Source organism: Acartia tonsa, chromosome 4 (assembly GCF_053477335.1).
Source record: "Acartia tonsa isolate MP-2025a chromosome 4, ASM5347733v1, whole genome shotgun sequence".
Taxonomy (NCBI): Eukaryota; Metazoa; Arthropoda; class Copepoda; order Calanoida; family Acartiidae; genus Acartia; species Acartia tonsa.
Window position 1 is genome coordinate 11,269,544 of NC_137263.1, and position 20,337 is coordinate 11,289,880.

Here is a 20,337-nt window from a genome sequence, read left to right on the forward strand (position 1 = left end):
GAAGGAGTCGTTTTAGGGCCATAGACTATTTCTTCATTTTTGTAGAACTTTTCAAGACACATCATTTGTTATTTATGCAAAAACCGCAAAAACCGAACCGTTTTGCCGTTATTCACCGCTAAAGGCGGAATTTTTTTACGTTTTTGCCGTTCCGGAGGTTGTAATGGGCATTTGTGGTAAGAAAACGTTGATTTATCAAAATCCCTTTTAAATACTTTTATTTAGGTAATTTAATTTACTAAATTTCATATTAAGTAAAATTTTTTGTGCAGCTAACCGTTTTTCGTCAAGATGGATTTCAATTGTTAAAACAAGAAAATTAAGTGAATATAACATAAATAATTGCTATAACATAAGTGATTAAAGAAACATAAATCATGTGCATTTGAAATTCCTTTTGACAAAAATCGGTTGGATATACAAAAAAATTTACTTCACATGAAATTTAGTAAATTAAAATGCCTAAATAAAAGTATTTCACAGTTATCTTGATAAATCAACGTCTTCTTACCACAAATGCCCATTACAACCTCGGGAACGGCAAAAAACGTAAAAAATTCTGCCTTTAGCGGTGAATAACGGCAAAACGGTTCGGTTTTTGCGGTTTTTGCATAAATAACAAATGATGTGTCTTGAAAAGTTCTACAAAAATGAAGAAATAGTCTATGGCCCTAAAACGACTCCTTCCCCCCAAAAATGGGCAAAAACCATCATTTTTCAAAAACATGCACAGGGTGTCCCAAAAGTGTAAAAAATTGTAAAATAGGCAAATATTATTGTTATTAGTCAAAATCTGTATCTATATGACAGTTTTAAGTAACTTAAAAATAGAAAAAAAATTTAAAAAAAAACAAAAATTTTTTTTCTCTTTTTTTGAAAATACAGGGTGTCCAAAAAATATGAAAATATTGATCTGGTCAGAAAACACTATGGCCAAACATACTAAGACTCATATTAGAGTAATTTGAAAAAAATAGCCAATTTGGACAAAGTTTTAGCTCTACAGACGCAAAAATCACATTTACAGGGTGTCCCAAAGTGAAATTTGACAACCTTATAGTCCCGGGTGGTCCGAACCGTTATATACCACATATGCACACAGATAAAACACAGGATTTAAGCCAAAAAAAATGATTTTTTTCGGACAGGTATTTTGGGTATTACGCTAGATATCCAAAATACACTTTTTGTTGGACACCCTGTAAAATTAGAGTTTTGGCCAAAATAGCATTATGTGCGCTTTTTACATGAATAAACGATCATTTTGGTGTATAAAATGTATAGATTGGATGTAAGATTGATGAAAAAATTAATTTTTAAAAATTGTGAAAAAATGGGTGTTTTTTACATTTTTGTTACCTACCTTCATAGATAGCTAGATATCTAGACATCCAGGGACTCTGAAACTTTTTTTTGGCCATCCAGCATCCTTGAATGACCCAACGGACCAAAATATAGAGTATTAACAAAATCGGAGAGGTAGTGCAGAAAAGTGGTACATTTGGCAAATAATGCACCATGTATATCTCATAGAAATGGTAGAAATGTCATTTACCCAAAGTGTTAAGGTATTTTATCCGTAGCAAAATATTACGGATATGACTGGACTGATTAGGTATTAGATTACAGGAAACAAGTTTGTTGAAACAAATGTGATTAACTTTTGTTTTGATAAGACATGATTAGGTCCTCGGGAACAACTCCTGTCTTACCATACTCAACACAAACATCAAGCAATGGCTTCACTCTCTGAATACATTTTCATTTAGTTCAGGTATTTATTAGTCCTAGCCCTAAAAGGGCGAAACACTGTGTCTATGGATATTATATAAAGTAGTAAGGCTTTTATGTCTGAAGCTTATGATTTCGATAACTTTAGAAAAGAACTCCCTTTTTTAGGGAAGCTTAACATTGGTCCAGAGATGTTTTTAAACTGTTTAATTTTTAGATTTATGCCTTGGGATGGTTATAGACTAGGTATTTTTCTTTAATATTCTTAACAATTTGATTACAAGGCCCCCTAAATGCTTTGGGCGAAGCAGCTAGGTAGTACTTATTATCTTAATAGTATTTATTATTGTTTTTTTTTATGTTACAAATCTAGAGAGATATAGAGAGTATATTTTCAAATAAAGAATCTTTTTTATTAAATTTATTTATGTTTTAGGTCATGTTGATAGAACTAAATATTCCTTAGATGCTTCTTCAACCAGATAAGTGTTGTTGACAACCTGAGGTTTGAAAACAGCTATCTGCAGCAGTTTATCATAATAATGGTCCATCATACTTGCACTGTTGCCTAGGTTTAACATTATTAATTATTCCACTAAATACATTCGAAAGTTTATTATCAAGAATCGTAAAACTTTGAAGATCTTAAGAAATAAGACAATAATAATAAACTGATTTATAATTATCCCCCCCAGTTTAATTCCCTTTTTTAATTCAAAATTGTTAATGGCAAAGTTTTTAAGCCAACAAATGAGAAGACTTGTTTATAAGATTTTGGAACCAGTGATGTCCCCTCCCTCTCTGAGTACAATTCTTTAACACAATATACTATATATTTAGACAATAGGAAAGCCTTGGTAAGACATCCCACTGAAATTAAATATTACCTAAGGAAAATGTTTCTAAATGTTTCAGTTGAATGTTTGAGTATTCACCAAAAAGAGTAGTTAAAAGTTAGATTTTAAAATAGACTCTTAGCTAATGATAGTAGTTCATTCCCGATTAATTATTATTTAAAAAGTTGATCTAGAATTACAATTAAACAGCTCAATTTTAAAACAGTCAAAGCATTTACCTCCATTTTGATAACCATTCCACCTTTCCTCAGTTACATAGTTCCATACTTCGTCTTCACTCTTGGGTCTTGGAAATGAAAACAAATTTGAGATGTCTATCTTCAATAGCAGCCCAGAAGATCATATTTTCCCATAGCATTACGTACTGACTGACAGACAAATTATATTCTAGAGTAGCTTTGCTGCTAACGCTGTTTAATAAATCAAGGACAATAAAGTCTATGTATTTGATTTATAGCTCACAATCAAGACAAAATAATTCTCATGAAAAAGAGGCAGGATGTTTGTCTGTCTGTCTGTGTGTACCGAAAAAAATGACCAATATGGCTCGTCTTTACATGTAGTGAAGCTTATTATAGGGTAAAAAAGATTTTTGAAATTGCCCGTAGAAAAAAAATCCGCTCTACATTCTTTAAAAAGCCCCTAGAGGCCTAAAAGAACTTGCATTATTATTTGTATGTTACCTGGGGGTAGTATCAGTGAAAAGAGGAGCCCCTACTTCTCTGTTGTACAGATAACAACGAACTGTGCCTAATAACAATATAAACACTAATAATTCCCGGGATCTAGAGTGATGATAAAGGGGGGGGGGGGGAGTTTTGACACATTTGCGTAAACCTGGTACCTAGGCTTTATCTTTGGACTGAGAGGATAGGTTATTAAAGATAAAATCATTCTTATATGATGAATTTCACGAAGTTTTAAAAAAAATTTTGAAAATGAAAAAAAATTTACCTGGACAGAGACCACCTGGAGGCCTGCCGCTCCGGAACCTGGAGGTCTATCCAAAAAAATATTGAAACTTCGTGAAATTCATCATATAAGAATGATTTTATCTCTAATAACCTATCCTCTCAGTACAAAGATAAAGCCTAGATACCAGGTTTACGCAAATGTGTCAAAACTCCCCCACCCCCTTGATGTACATACCCAATGATGATATATAAAAATTACTCCTTCTGCAAATTACAATTAGTGCTTGAAACGTTTGGACACTCAACTTAGTGAACCAACCAATCAAAATAAAAAAAGTCACGTTAATACCTATAGCACTTTAGGGACTATTGTATTAAACAGCCCCATGTCCATTGTCCACTCCCTCCCGAATTAATACAAAAAGGATCTCATTATTTAACCTATCAAACAATAAATTCTGACTAAAATACAATACCTAGGTACCTAGTCATTAGACATGTAAATCATAATTTGTATTAATATGAAAAAGAACTAAACCTTGTCACTACATATTAAAGTAGTTGCTACTTAAGAGACTCGGAACGAAATATCTACATTCAAACATTTGGTCTTTATTTGGACTAATAGAGGGTAATATTACCTATAACACCAATAGATTCCAGTCTGTCACAAAATCTTGGCCACAGAAAAGTTGGATCTGCCTTGGCCTTAAAAAATCTTAAATAAAACTCTACTACGCTCAAATATCATCATTTTTGGGGGCTCAATTAATCGCTTTGAAATTCTAAGAAAAGATAAACAATGATTTAATAAATAACATTGTTACTTCAATAATTTAATTTTCTGATATAAGAATTTCCTATGGAAAAATCCCACACCTTTTCAGGAACACTGTTTCCATTGACTGAAGCTGATACATAGGAGATCATCTCAAGAACTTCAGATTCAATAGTAGACACGCTGGAATATTCAGTTTGGCCACTCAACACCTAAAAAGAAGGTTAGACAAAGGTGGTATTTCCATGAATGGTTTTTTGAGAGTTCAGATACTTTGAAGCCGCTGTTTTTTCATATTCTGTCAATCATACCTGCATTACTTTTCAAAATCTTCAGTGGTGCCAAAATAATAAGATCTTCATGAAGACTTTGATCTTCATTTTTTTCGGCGTATATAAGTGTAATTTTTTTCGCTTATAAAAAAAGGGTCCTAGGTAGATGTTGTATTCAAATGCTCTTATTAAGTCAGGCTGTTCTTAATTATGGACCATTTCATTATTATACAATGGGTTATCATTAAAAAAACGTAGTCAACACTCAACTTAAATTACTCTGTTTATGATTGTACAATGGGGGTGTAGTTCCCCTACCCCTAGGAAGCTCTGTCTTTTGCAAGTAGTGTCTTTTACAAGCTGTGTCTTTTCTCTTACAAGCTCTGTCTTTTCTCTTGCAAGTCATGTCTTTTGTGAGTCCAGAATCTAGAAAAGACAGGGCTTGTATTAGAAAAGACACAGCTTGTAATACAATCTCTGTCTTAAGTGATTGCAAGTCGTGTCTTTTCTCTTACAAGCTCTGTCTTTTGTAGATTCTGGCCTTACAAAAGACTCAACTTGCAAAAAACAGAGCTTGTAAGAAAAGACAGGACTGCAAATGAACCTGTTTTTACAAGCTCTGTCTTTTCTCTTACAAGCTGTGTCTTTTCTATGCAAGTTTTGTCTTTTGAAAGGTTAAAATTCACAAAAGACAGAGCTTGTAGTAGAAAAGACAAAACTTGCAATCACTAAAGACAGAGGTTGTAATACAAGCTGTGTCTTTTCTATTACAAGCCCTGTCTTTTCTAGATTCTGGACTCACAAAAGACATGACTTGCAAGAGAAAAGACAGAGCTTGTAAGAGAAATGTGTCTTTTCTCTTACAATCTCTGTCTTATGTGGATTTTGGCCTCTCAAAAGACAAAACTTGCAAGAGAAAGACACAGCTTGTAATACAACTCTTTTGTGATTGCAAGTTGTGTCTTTTCTCTTACAAGCTCTGTCTTTTGTGGATTTTGGCTTCTCAAAAGACAAATCTTGCAAGATAAAAGACACAGCTTGTAAGAAAAGACAGGACCTGTTTTTGCAAGTTCTGTCTTTTCTCTTACAAGCTGTGTCTTTGCAATGTCTGTACAAGACAGAGCTTGTAATAGAAAAGACACAGCTTCATTTGCGGTCCTGTCTTTTCTTACAAGCTCTGTCTTTTCTCTTGCAAGTTGTGTCTTTTGTGAGGCCAGAATCCACAATAGACAGAGCTTGTAATAGAAAAGACACCACTTGCAAGAGAAAAGCCACAGCCTGTAATACAACCTTTTCGTGTCTTTTCTATTACAAGCTCTGTCTTTTGAGGATTTTGGCCTCTCAAAAGACACAACTTGCAAGAGAAAAGACAGAGATTGTAAGAAAAGACAGGACCACAAATGAACCTGTTTTTGCAAGTTCTGTCTTTTCTCTTACAAGCTGTGTCTTTTCTATTACAAGCCATGTCTTTTCTCTTGCAAGTCATGTGAGGCCAGAATCCGCAAAAGACAGAGCTTGTAATAGAAAAGACAAAACTTGCAAGAGAAAAGACACAGTTAGTAATACAACCTCTGTCTTTTCTCTTGCAAGTCGTGTCTTTTTTAAGGCAAGAATCCACTAAGGACAGAGCTTGTATTAGAAAAACAAAACTTGCAAGAGAAAAGACACAGCTTGTAATACAACCTCTGTCTTTTCTCTTACAAGCTGTGTCTTTTGTCTTACAAGCTCTGTCTTTTCTCTCTGTGTCTTGATAGTTGAAATACCGGTGTACCGGATCGGACGTTCTTATTGACTTTTTAAAAACCAAGATAGCCCGCCTCGAGCGGTGTGACGGCGCTACTCGTTGAGTTGGTAACGTTGCGGCTGAGAGAATACAAGAGCGAAGCGACTCGTTCCCTTTAGTTGAACGTCTCCGATAAGTTAAAGAACAAAACTACTCGCAAGTACCCACAGGGGATTTATAAGTTTCTGGATAATTAATGGCAGCTAGTAATAGCTGCATAAAAATTGGAGTTGATACTCTACTAACAACTGCTTCTGCGGAACTGATATATTTTTAATAGACAAATATAGTTTACACAAATTAATGAATACATATTATACATATAGGAAAATTACAGAGTATTGGAGGGCGTTTCTGATCATACAGGGATGGCTGGGGATACAAGTAGGTCTGCACATGACATTTAAGCAGGCCGGAGTGTATGCTGAGTTTCCCGAATAGTCACGTCCAGTTGTGCCGGGGAAATCTCCGTGATGCATTGAGGATGCCGTCCCTGGATATCTGGAGCCTTTCTAATAAAAGTACATAAGTTAGATATCTCCTAAAAACCTACACGCGTAGATTATGAAAAGGTCAAATGTACATATTTATGCGCAGATAAATATGTATATTGATTTCTTGGAAAATTTTCAGAGCTCACATGATAATATCATACTATTTCACAGAATATAAAAAGTACTAATGTTTCATAATTTTAACTCGAGATCCGTCATTTGTGGGCTTAAAAATGCAAATAAAAGTAAAATCAAAAGAGAAAAATAAATGCTTTAAAATGCTACTAATTTCATAAAAATCTGTCCACTCGTTTAGGATATCGAAAATGTCATTCTGCTTATTTTATAAGTATCTCAAGTAAGCCCCACTACAAAGCAAGGGGAGTACTACCAGATGCCTGACTGACACCCTGGCGAAGACTAGACATTGATATCTCAACCCTTACTCCCTTTGCTCTGACTTTGGGGCACCTGTACGAGTACTTAGAGTGACTTTAGACTATGGGTTCAAATGGTAACTACTAGTAGAATCTCATAACGAATTCATAGACACCAAAAGAATTTCTGTATCTCATCTGTGGCCTGAGCTAGACCTGTTTTGTCAACCCTTTGTAGCGCTTTTTTGCTCCCTACCTTCTCCCTTGTATACACAACCACTATACCGTACTTGCTCCAGTACCTCGTCTTTGGCGCTCTACCAGCAGAGGTACGGTTGAGATATCAACACCAAACTTGGTGTGGACATTCTTGTGTGCTAGTAGAATACTATAAGCTCTCCGTAGACACCAAAACGATCTCTGTATGTCATCTGTGGCCTAAGCTAGACCCGTTTTGTCAACCCTCACCGCCACTTTTCTCGCTCTATTGAACACCATTCCTTAATCAAGGTGACTACTAGTATGCTCGCTTCAGTACCTCGTCTTTGGGAATCTACTAGGCTGCCTATAGTAGACTCAGTTTAACCAAACTTAGTATGTGGTATCTCATGGCATCATAGATCATATCACGTTGAAGTAAAGTGCCCTCTCAGACAACTGTAGTCAAACCGAGGACTCTAAGCTGAAATCTTGGAAATCCTTATGTCAGCCTATCATTTTCAAGGTACCCTAAGGTCTAGAGTGACTTTAGACTATGGGTTCAAATGGTAACTGCCCTTTTAAGTACTCTAAACGCTCAGCATGGCAAGCTGAACAACTTTTATAAAAAGCCTTTTGGACAATTTTTGACTCCTTAGGGGGGTTAGTGACCCCCAAAGACGAGAACTGAGAAATTTTCAAAATTTGAGTTCTTGTATGAATTTTTTGGCCCATAGAATCAGTTCTAGGCAACCAAAACCACTTTCAAAGGTGTTTTTGGTGTCAGGGGACTATGCTGGTTCATATAAGAAAAAAAATCGTGATGTCAAAATTTTGAGATTTTTGAAAGTTGGACTAGAGACTTCCCAAGCTAAGCTGTGTCTGAGCTAGGAGGTGCTCAGACAAATGCTCAAGAGTATCTGTATCAAATTTGAAGTCATTATCTCAACTTTGATGCGTTTTACAGCACTTTTACAAAAACCCTCCAAAATGGCCATTTTTGGCAAAAATGGCAAGGCATGAAAAAATCATTGATTTTCATCAAAAATCATTTTGTTCTAAAAATCATCATAAATCATCTCAATGGACCCAAAACTAAGATTGAATGCCTTTGGCCTGCTCGATTTTCTTATTTGAGATATGACTTTACCAAGCTAGGAGATGATAGTCAGATGCCTAACAGACACTATACAAAAGACTAGAGGTCGATATCTCAACTGTAGCCTGACTTGTGGCTTGCCAAAGTCAAGACTTGGATTTAGTGCTAGGCTGGCAGCACCCTTCAGATTGACTACCAGTGTCTTCAGGGCGCCCTAAGTACCCTCTAGAGTGACTTTAGACTACCATATGTGTCGAGTTATCTCTTCAGAATGCCAAGAGCTCTCCATAGACACCTTAACCTCCGTTCTAGCTCAACTGTAGCCCATAGGGTTTTCATATTAGGCACTTTTTTTGATATTGGGCAGCCCAATTGCCCAAAAGGGTTTTGGGCGCTCAAAAGTGGTTTTGGGCACTCTTTTAGGGCAAATGTCGTAAAAAGCATATAAAAAGGATATAAAATAGCCTAAAACCATACTGAGACTTATTATTAGAAATAAAGTAGCATAAAACCATCTAAGGACCTATAAAAGCTCCACTAGAAAGGAGAACCATATCGGTTCAGCGGTTAGCAAAATCCTTTTTTAGATAGGGTAAAGCGTGGCGAACTCTGTGTTTTTTTTCGGTTTTTTGAACCTGCAAATCGTAAAAATAACTTTTTTTAAATGGGACCAAGACCTGACAAATTGATTTTATTACAGCATGCCCAAAAGGTAAAAGTTGCTAAATGTAATAAAGAGTATGCACAAAAATTTTTATTAAGATAGGTCAATTTTTTCTACCAAAAAAAATAATTTTCTGAAGTACGCGAGATTTGACTTTTTTTCCGAAAATTTTTTTGATAAAAAACATAAAAATACTTAGAAAAAATAACTTTTTATGACTTTTAAGGCCTGATCCTAAAAATTCAGGCAATTTTGAATAGATTTGGCCAAAAAAAAAATTAGTTCTATTAGCAAAATTTCCTTAAAAAATCAAGTTGAAAAAAAAGAAAAGTTTGGCAAAATCTGTGGTCGATTTTACAGCTTCAAAAAACCTATGACATATTGATTTAATTACAGCATGCCCTTTAGGTTAAAGTTGCTAAATGTAATCAAGAGCATTCACAAAAAAAATTTATGAAGATTCAACAATTTTTTCTACAAAAAAAAAAAAAATTTCAAAGTACGAGAAAGATGGAAGTCATTTTCTAGTAAATCCCGTAAAGGTGTGTGTTATAAGGCCTAAAAATAGTAGTAGAACGATAAGGTGCTCTATATATTTGTATTCCCTATTGAATAGAACAATAGGGAAATTTTTTTTTTTTTTTTGATAACCGTACCTGGAATATCTTTAAAAAATAAGAAATTTCTATCAAACGCTTTGTTTGGCTCAAACTGACAAAAATTTAAAAAAATATAATTATAATAATAATGTTTTCTATAGGTACAAGGTAAAGGTTAAGAACAATCTATACCATAAACAAAGGAAGAAGCCATTCTTTACAGGTTGATTTATTCAAGGTGACAAAAATTAGTTTTATGTTTGTGGAATTTCATGTTTGTTTGCTTTGAAGTAGAAGGTTTTTTCTGTAAATTAAACTTTCATTATCAAAAACTAACTTGTTTTTCAACTATATTTTGGTCAATCTTTATTATAAAAAAAAATATTCTGGCTTTAAAATAGGATTTGAAACTAAAAATGACATAATACACAACAAGCAAAGAAAGAATATGACATGCAACCTCCACTTTGAATCTCTTACCTTCTTATATAGATTGTATATCTGAATGTTTTCAAAATTGTCTGTATGTAACTTGTTGTGTTGGTTTGTTTCACTAAGTCATTGTATTAATGATTTGTTAAAGTTTCATTTTAATGTTCACTGCTCGTACAACCTGTAAAGAATGGCTTCTTCCTTTATTTAATGGTATAGATTGTTCTTAACCTTTACCTTGTACCTATAGAAAACATTATTATTATAATTATTTATTTTTTAATTTTTGTCAGTTTGAGCCAAACAAAGCGTTTGATAGAAATTTCTCATGATAGATATTCCAGGTACGGTTATCAAAAAAAAAAAAAATTTCCCTATTGTTCTATTCAATAGGGAATACCACTATATAGAGCACCTTATCGTTCTACTACTATTTTTAGGCCTTATAACACACACCTTTACGGGATTTACTAGAAAATGACTTTTCTCTTTGACTTTTTTCCCTCGAAAATTTCACTTTTTTATATAAAATTGAAAAAGTTAGTATAAAAAGTGAAAAAACCAGGTTCGCCCCGCTTCACTTTTAGTCGATTTAAGAAAAAACTATACAAGCTTTTTTAAAGTTTTAAACGGAAATGGATAGCCCATTAAAATCTTAATAAGTCCCCTGAAGACGTCTAAGCTCTAGCTCTTACCAGTTTTTGTCCAAATGACCATTTTACCGACCAAAGCAAAAAAATCGGAAAAAAAAATTTTTTTGTCGTCCGACATTAAGACCCAATAAGTGCCCTAAAAATTCATCTCACAAAAATTTCATTTATACTTTTTTGTAGGCAATTTAATAAGGAATAAATTTGATTTTATGTTTTTTTCTGTCAGTCGATTAGAACATGGAGAAAAATGTCATTTAATGAAGGTGGTCCAAAAAATACCGACTTCACCTCAAAACCGAGATCGCCCCGCTTTACCCTACAAAACAAAGCTTACTTAATTTATAAAATAGTTAATATCACCCAAAAAATATGCCCGCCCCATCCCCCTCTTTTTTACCCACTCCCCTTTTTTCACCCCCTCTTTTTTACCCACTCCCCTTTTTACCCCCCAAAACAGAGGGTGCTTATTAGGGTGGGGTCGACTATGGACATTTTTTTTCTGAGACCAAAGCGGGGATCTGCAAATGAATTTTATGAGTACAATACACCTCTGGATGATTTAAATTTATCCTAAGTCTACGGTGATGACCAGACATTTAATTGTATAGCTATTTGTAAATGGGTGTCAAAAATTTATTGAATCAGAACTATGGCTTCATGGTGCTCCCAGGAAAGGCATTGAGGAGTAGAATCAGGAACTTTTGACCGTTTCAAAAAATCTCGTTCCTAGCCTGAGAAAATCTCAAAAAACCTCTACAAGTTGGACAATTCTCAATAAACCTTTAAAAATGGTGGTTTTTTAGTCATTTCTAAGGCTAAGAATGAGATATTTTGAAACGGACAAAAGTTCCTGATTCTACTCCTCAAGGCCTTTTCAGGGAGCACAATGAAGCCATAATTCTGATTCAAAAATATTTTTACTCTGATTGACAAATAGCTATACAATTGTATGTCTGGTCGTTGGTAAATAAAGGATAAGGAAGCAAAATATGACTTTGACTGACTTATAGTCGAAAATTTATTATATAACTGGGGAAATGCACAAAAAAATTTAGCCCTCTAGCACTACTAGGAACTGAGATAATAAGTAAAGAGTACTTGATTGTTGTCTTTGCATATTTTTTTATTAATGAAATACATTTTTAAGTGGTTGCATTCTAAATATCAATTTTTTAAAATTCTTTTTCGGTCAGAAAATTTATTTAAGTTAGTTTTATCTGTTGCACATCTCCTCTTTGTCTAATTCCAATATGAACCCGCCCTAGTGCCCATATCTGCCCAAAAGGACTGTACTCAGAAAATATATGGTAAACCTTAAATTAACAATGACAATACAGAACCTCCCTGGACCCTGGATAAGTATTTATATTTTATATTGAGTTTTACTCCTCGAAAATTTTCTTTAATATTATGAGAAGGCAGCAAAATAGCCTTAAATCATGCCGAAACTTATTATTTTAAATAAAATAGCCTAAAACCATCTCAGGACCTATAAAAGCTCCACTGTATAGGAGAACCATATCGGTTTAGTGGTTAGCAAGATCCTTCACTGAGAAGAAGAAACATATCAGTTCAGCGGTTAATGAAATCCTTCTCTAGATACAAAAAAAAGCTTACTAATTTATATAATAGTGAAGTATCACCCAAAAAATAGGCCCGCCCTCCCCTCTTTTTTTCACCCACTCCCCTTTTTCTCATCCCCCAAAAGGGAGATGCCAAAACTGCCCAAAAGGACCTTATGTTGGGCGGCCCAAAACCGCCCGCCCAAAATGACAACCCTGCATATGGTGACTTGCACTTGTTTTCCAGATCTGCAGTTACTACTCCCGTCCTGCTGAGATGGGTTGCGTATGGTAGAATCTTCATAACTCCACTCTCCGTCAAGCTAGAAATGAGTTTAAGTACTCTAAAGACTTGTCTTGACAAGCTGAACAGCTTTCCGGACCATACTAGGGGTCTGGTGTCACTCTAGAGGGAACTTAAACCCTGAAGTCAAGATACAGGAATCCAAGTTTTTGGGTACCACAGTTCAGGGCGCCCTAAGTGCTCTCTGATATGTGATATGCTCTCTGATGCCTAAGGGTGCCCTGTACCAAGTTTGGTTATGCTAGTCTTCTCTAGGCTGCCTGGTAGACTCCCAAAGTCGAGGTATCAATACGAGCGCTAGTGTCAAATGCTATACAGTAGTCAAACTTACCCATATACTCGCTCCGGTACCTCGTCTTTGGAAGTCTACCAGCAGAGCTAGGGTTGAGATATCAAAACCAAACTTAGTGTGGACATTCTTGACACTTTTTGCTCTATCAAACACCATTCCTTAGTCAAGTAGACTACTGTATACTCGCTCTGGTATACAGTCTTTAGCATGCTTCTAGCAGATGTAGGGTTAAGATATCAACACCAAAATGTGTGGACATTCTTGACAGCATTTAGAGCATCTTTTATTAATAACTTTTTCAAATTGGGTCGCTCCTTCTACCGGTTAAGGTTGCCTGATTTTGGGGCACAGAGTGACTTAAAACTATGGGTTCAAATGGTAACTGCTAGTAGAATCTCAAAACGAATCCATAGACACCAAAATAATTTCTGTAGCTCATCTGTGGCCTGAGCTGGACCCGTTTTGTCAACCCTCGCCACCACTTTTCTCGCTCTTAAGGGCAGCTTGACTACTGTATAGTGTTTGACACTCAAGCTCCTGGTTCCTCGTCTTTGGCGCTCTACTACGGGAGTAAGGGTGGAGATATCGATGTCTAGTCTTCGTAGGGTATCAAGGCACTGAGAGAGAAAAGACACAGCTTGTAATACAATCTCTGTCTTTTGTGATTGCAAGTCATGTCTTTTCTCTTACAAGCTCGGTCTTTTGGGGATTCTGGCCTCACAAAAGACACAACTTTCAAGAGAAAAGACAGAGCTTGTAATAGAAAAGACACAGCTTGTAGTACAACCTCTGAAGTTGTGGCCAAAGATTAAACTGACAGGCTATCATAATCATTGCAATAAACTTTTTACACCTGTAATATCATGTTCAAAGATAAAAAATGTATTCATTTGCATTATCATTTAAATTATTAAATAATTTTTTTATATATTAATTTTACTTCATGGCAAATCTGTAATTGTAATCAGTAAAATTGACTTTAAAAATCTTAATTTGTGTCAGAATTTTTTTTAATATCATTTAAAAATCCACGCTTAGAAAATGAAGATCCATGCTTTTAAAATGAATTTACATGCTTAAAATAAGAAGATCCATGCTTAAAAAATAAAGATGCACACTTTTAAAATGAAGATACACTTCTAAAAATGAAGATCCACACTTAGAAAATAAAGATCCACACTTAGAAAATAAAGATCCATGCTTAAAAAATGAAGATACACACTTTAAAAATGAAGATACATGCTTATAAAATAAAGATACATGCTTATAAAATAAAGATCCACGCTTAAAAAATAAAAATCCTTGCTAAAAAATGAAGATCCACGCTTAGAAAATGTAGATACATTCTTTAAAAATGAAGATACATGCCTTTCAAATGTATATACACGCTTAAAAAATGAAGATCCACGCTTTAAAAATGAAGATCCATGCTTTAAAATGAAGATCCATGCTAAAGAATAAAGATTGACGCTTTAAAAATGTAGATCCATGCTTTAAAAATGAAGATCCATGTTTTTAAAATGAAGAAAAGTGCTTAAAAAATGAAGATACATGCTTAAAAAATGAAGATACATGCTTAAAAAATAAAGATACACGCTAAAAAATTAAGATTGCTGCTCAAAAAATGAAGATTGACGCCTAAAAATGAAGATTGGCGCTTTAAAATGAAGATTCATGCTTTTAAATGAAGATTGAAGCTTTAAAAATGATGATCCATGCTATAAAAAATAAGGTTTATGATTAAAAAATGAAAATCCATGCTAAAAAATGAAGATTGACGCTAAAAAAATGAAGATTGACACTAAAAAAATGAAGATTGACACTTTAAAAATGAAGATCCACGCTAAAAATATGAAGATTGATGTTAAAAAATGAAGCTCCATGCTTAAAAAATGAAGATCCATGCTTAAAAAATGAAGATCCATGCTTAAAAAATGAAGATACATGTTTAAAAAATTAAGATCCACGCATAAAAAATGAAGATCCATGCTTTTAAAATGAAGATTGGCGCTAAAAAAAAGAAGATTGATGCTAAAAAAATGAAGATTGACACTTAAAAAATTAGGATTGACGCGTTAAAAATGAGGATTCCCGCTTTAAAAATGAAGATCCACGCTTAAAAAATGAAGATCCATGCTTAAAAAATGAAGATACATGCTTAAAAAATGAAGATCCGTGCATAAAAAATGAAGATCCATGCTTTTAAAATGAAGATTGGCGCTATAAAATGAAGATTGATGCTAAAAAAATGAAGATTAACACTTAAAAAATGAAGATTGACGCGTAAAAAATGAAGATACATGCTAAAAATACTTAAAAAATGAAGATACATGCTAAAAATACTTAAAAAATGAAGATACGTGCTTAAAAAATGGAGACCCACGCTTTTAAAATGAAGATTGGCGCTAAAAAAAGAAGATTGATGCTAAAAAAATGAAGAAATAAGCTTAAAAAATGATGATTCCCGCTATAAAAATGAAGATCCACGCTTAAAAAATAAAGATACATGCTTAAAAAATGAAGATTGACGCTTAAAAATGAAGATTCCTGCTTAAAAAATGAAGATCCATGCTTTTAAAATGAAGATTGGCGCTAAAAAAATGAAGATTGACGCTAAAAAAATGAAGATTGACGTTTAAAAAATGAAGATCCATGCTAAAAATTTTTAAAAATGAAGATATATGCTTTTAAACTGAAGATACGTGCTTGAAAAATGAACAAGAATGAAAATATTTTACAGATTAGAACTATAGATTTTCCATGAAGTAAAATTAAGATATAAGAAGTATTATTTTATGATTTAAATGATAAAATAAGTGAATACTTTGCTATCTGAGAATCTAATATTTATGGTGAAAAATGTTCATTGCTATGCTTATGATCGCGTGTCCCGTTTATCAATGGCCAGTCTTCGGTGGCGTTTGGGTGGCGAAAACCCAAGTAATGCAGGTATGCTGTCAATTTTAAAATGTATGCATATCATACCTCTTTCAGGATATTTTGTGCGTTGTTTGTTCCATCTTTAAAATATTTGTGGTCATCCGCCTACAATATAAAAATAAATTATTTTTAGGGGGAGGGAAGAAACATCCTAAAACTATACCAAGACATACGGAAAAATAAAAATACTTAATACTTTGTAAAAAAGGATACCTATCTAATTTATGTTGTCCTTCTCGTTTTTATAATTCAGCCTACCTCATGAAGAAGAGCTGCTAGCCGCAATGTCAGTTTTTTAGAGTCTGTCAGTTTTCCTGAAGATTCGTCATCAGACTAAGAATAAAAAACTAAAATTTATAATTTTGGAGACAGTTGGTGCTTTTTCCACAGTGCCGGTTGAGCACTGATAACATCCCCCACCAACATCTCAATTATTTGATAAACAAATTAAAAATAAGGGGAGGGTATAACCTATCCTTACATAAAGTAAAAAAAACAAGAAACGAAACACTATCCATCCCCCTTATTTTTTATTTATTATAATTGCTCATGATAGCGCCTGACAGATTGCTTAAATAATAATGAATTAATAGTACATAGGTCACGAATTATTAAGATAACAAAAAAATAATATCAAGAAATGTTAATGGCTGATGAAACATCTTGTAAGCAAAAAAAAACCCGGAGATATTAAAAGACAAACAGACTGATTTTATAATCTTCAAAAAATATATGAATATGTTAATATTACTCATGCCAACCTGCCTGAATAGCTTTGTCCATATGATCGAGAACAGTGAGACAGTGTTGGAGTCCATGAGATTCGGGCATGTTCACTTCCTTAAGTATACAACAATAAAAAGTACTATTTTTGTCCATTTCGCAATAATCCAGAGGCTTTTATTCAGCAATTTTACTTAAGATTGTTGAAAATTTGGATATTTTGTTGGGTAAAACCACGATGGGAGAGAGATACTGTTATTGAGAGAGCAACTTTGAAAGTGGGTTAGAACAAATTTCCATTGCTTGTCCCTGACAGCAGGTTTTCGACACTATTGGGAGCTACTATAGACTTATTGGGAGCTACCTATAGACTTAAGGGAGCTACCTATAGACTTATGCTTTCTTAGGCCGAACGTTTATTTTCTTTATGTCTCAAATTTACAGCCGATTTTTTTTATCATTTAAAACTATTTTGTTTTCCATGCTTCCAACTAATTTTAGATTATTTATATTTCTTTATTTATTTCGTGTTATATCTTTTACTTGGCTTATCTACCATATATCGGTCTATCTTTCTCAGGACTGAAACAAAAGATCTATTAAATCGGTTAGGAAAAGAAATATAGGATAGGGTCATGTCAACTATAAATTGAAATAAAAACTGAAAATGTAAAACTACCCCAGTTCTAAATTTGATTTACATGTAAATCTGCTATAAAATATAATATTATTAGACTATGTACCGTGAACAATTTGTTGAGGAGTGCTTGGGTATTCTTCACAATACTTGCCATCTTAGTCAACTGTAAGGTTATTCTCTGAAAATATTAAAATGTAAATATAAATACAATAAAATTTTAACTACTTGATTTTTTGACATTATATCACACGTATAAGGCAAACATTTATTATCTATAAAATAAAAAGTAGAACAATACCTGTCCACATATGTCATTCTAGATAAGGCTTAAATATTAGAAATCGCCTTGTAACGGCTAGGCTCAGGATTCCAATAAATACCTACTTATAGGCCATACAATGGCTTTATATATCATATATCATGCATTACTTGGATCTATTAAGTTTTTAAGTTCTCGATCTTATAAAGTGAAATTTGAAGCGGGCTTAATTAAATAACGACAATTTGCCTCCTGTCATAAAATCCACGTATATTTCTAAATCCATTCTGATAGTACGTAAATTGTGAATGCGCTTGTATTCAGGCCCACACCACAGTATGCAATGCATAGTCAAAGAAGCCTAAATATTAATATTATGAAATTAATAACGAGTTTGGAGGGCTAAATTTTGAAGTACATGTGGACAGAAGTGCCATAAAAAATAATAATTCAAAAAAATATTTTCTCATTTGAAATATCTTTAGTAAAATTCAATCTGAAAGTCAAAAACTGTTATCAAAAGAATCTTAATTCTAAAATTAATATTGAGTATTTACGGAAATAAAAAAGTCGGCACCCTATTTTCGGCTTTGTTTTGACTGATACCGCTATTTCTTTTTAAAGTAATATGTCGTCTTTGCAATTATGAGGTTAATAAGGAAATTCTCTAATTAAACATTAATCATAATAAAAATAGTGTTAATTAAGATTTTAGGTATATAATATTAATTTCTTATATCTAAAGTGTCCAAAGTTTATTAAATTTTGATTGGTTGGCAATCCCTAAAGACCCACAGTTTTTTGAAAGACTCTCCAAGATAAAATTTTAATTACTTAAAAAAAAACTAAAACTGAAGTCATGCGTCGACTTTCTTCATTCATTCGCCCAAGTGCCTCTAAAGCCTCTTGAGGCGTATCCGCATAATTAATTAAGACTATTAAACTTTGATGACAAAATCATTTTTGTTTATTTCTATTTTCAATGGGATTTTTAATAGTGTTATGAAGTCAATGTGAAATAGATAAAGAAATTGTACAAGTGATCATCTTCCAATAAAAAAAATTATGGTGCATATTTTTATCTCCGAAACAGGACATTAGCGTCCAGTAAAAGGAGCTCATTTATTAACGTAATTGCGGCTACGCTCGTCGCTCCTAGAGACCCCAAGGCACTTCAGGAAGGGGAGTCGACCACCGCGCATTTTGAATTTTAAAGAAAAAGGAAACAATTTTTTTAGTGTATGGTGTTTTTTTTTCTGGAGAAATTTTTCCTGGGAGGTTGATGGTACCCTCCTCCAAAATAGTTATAAACCTTACCTGAACCTATTAGAAGCTAGATTGTAAAGGAGAACCAAATGGGTCCAGCGGTACAGACAGACTCACGGACAGATAAACTGTTACTTATGTGTATATTTACCAAGAACAATTCCCAGTTTACACAAAACGGCTGGGAAAAAAAGCATTACTAAATTACACTTCATAGATTATTACATTATTTGTGTACTAGCGGCTACGCCCCTAGAGTCCTCTAGGGGCATATGAGGAGGGGGGAGTCGAATTTGATAACCCAATTTCTTATTTTAGATTTTAAAAGAAAAATTAAAAAAAAATATTTTGGGGGGTAAAATTTTTTTTTTTTTTGGGGGGGGGGAGTGCCCCCCTCATCATTTTTAATTTTAGTTAAAAACGTAAATTTTTTTGTTTTTTGAGGGGGGGATATTTTTCATTTTGGGGAGGGGTTGGGGGTGTCCCACCCCCCAAGAAAATAGTTATAAACCTTCCCAGGACTTATGAGAAGCTACCCTGTTAAGGAGAACCCGATCGGTTCAGCGGTTAGCGAGATCCTTCGGTACAGACACACAGACAAATATCCTGTTACTTTAGTATAAGGATAAGATTTGTGATACACTGGGACAATCATAATCATGGTAAGAATACCAATAACTGTGCTTTAATGAAAACAGACAGACACTTGGATTACTTGGAATGTAGCTCTGCTACTTAAAATTATATTTACAATTTGACTCTTGAAAGTATTAATCCTCGTTTTGTTCTAGTAATAACAAGGACGATAGCAAGAGATAAGTGTCACAAAATTAATTTCTTGCAAATATTAAGAAATACATACAAATATTTATACTAACTTTAAATTAATGATAAATATTTTACATCTTAACTAAGCCAGGAATTTTGAACCCTCAACGCCAAGGTAGAAAAACAGATGATAAAGTTAAGTTTTTAAGTATGAAACAAAAATCAGCTTAAACTGCAAATAAAAATTAAAAACAATATGAATATTGAATGAAACCAAAAGGTATGCCCAGAAAAGAAAGTTTAAAAGAAAAAGAACATTTATACAAATGCTACGCACCTAAAAGTGACACTTTAGAGATAAGAATTGGATTTTACGTTTAAAAAAAAAAATTGATTACTCAATACTCAGTCCATATCTTCTTTTCAGTGAAGTAGGCTAAACAAATAACTTTTATTAACATAATTTGATGTTTGTCTATTTAGAACTTTTTCACGACAGGAAAGCTTAATGTTGGTCCTCGGCAGGTTGAAGGCTATTTTACTAGAGATTTTATAAATGTTCCCTAGAAGAAAAAGAATACCCCCTCCCCCTATAAAAATTCTCCACATTTTAATTTTAAACTAAAATCAAATTAGACAAGGATGACAACACCCATAAAAGCGAAGCTCTTAAACCAGACGGTGGGAAAAACGAAAACTCATAGAGTGTCAGAACACAGTGAGCTGAATATT

At 33.6% G+C, this 20,337-nt stretch overlaps 1 protein-coding gene across 2 annotated transcripts; it reads right to left on the reverse strand.

Moving 5' to 3' along the window:
- Window positions 1–1,485: 1,485 nt before the first annotated feature.
- Window positions 1,486–17,929, reverse strand: LOC145316038 (uncharacterized). 2 transcript variants are annotated; one of them, XM_080156305.1, is made up of 10 exons: window positions 17,416–17,929; window positions 16,715–16,789; window positions 16,208–16,282; window positions 15,995–16,054; window positions 4,382–4,492; window positions 4,144–4,210; window positions 3,272–3,338; window positions 2,807–2,874; window positions 2,193–2,299; window positions 1,486–1,749 (listed from the first exon to the last, which is right to left on the reverse strand). In XM_080156305.1, the coding sequence occupies exons 1-10, from the start codon at window positions 17,464–17,466 to the stop codon at window positions 1,657–1,659; spliced, it is 774 nt and encodes a 257-aa protein (XP_080012431.1). In that variant the 5' UTR covers window positions 17,467–17,929; the 3' UTR covers window positions 1,486–1,656. The 2 variants fall into 2 exon arrangements, with proteins under 2 accessions (XP_080012431.1, XP_080012433.1); XM_080156307.1 differs by having other exon boundaries at window positions 16,711–16,789.
- Window positions 17,930–20,337: the final 2,408 nt, after the last annotated feature.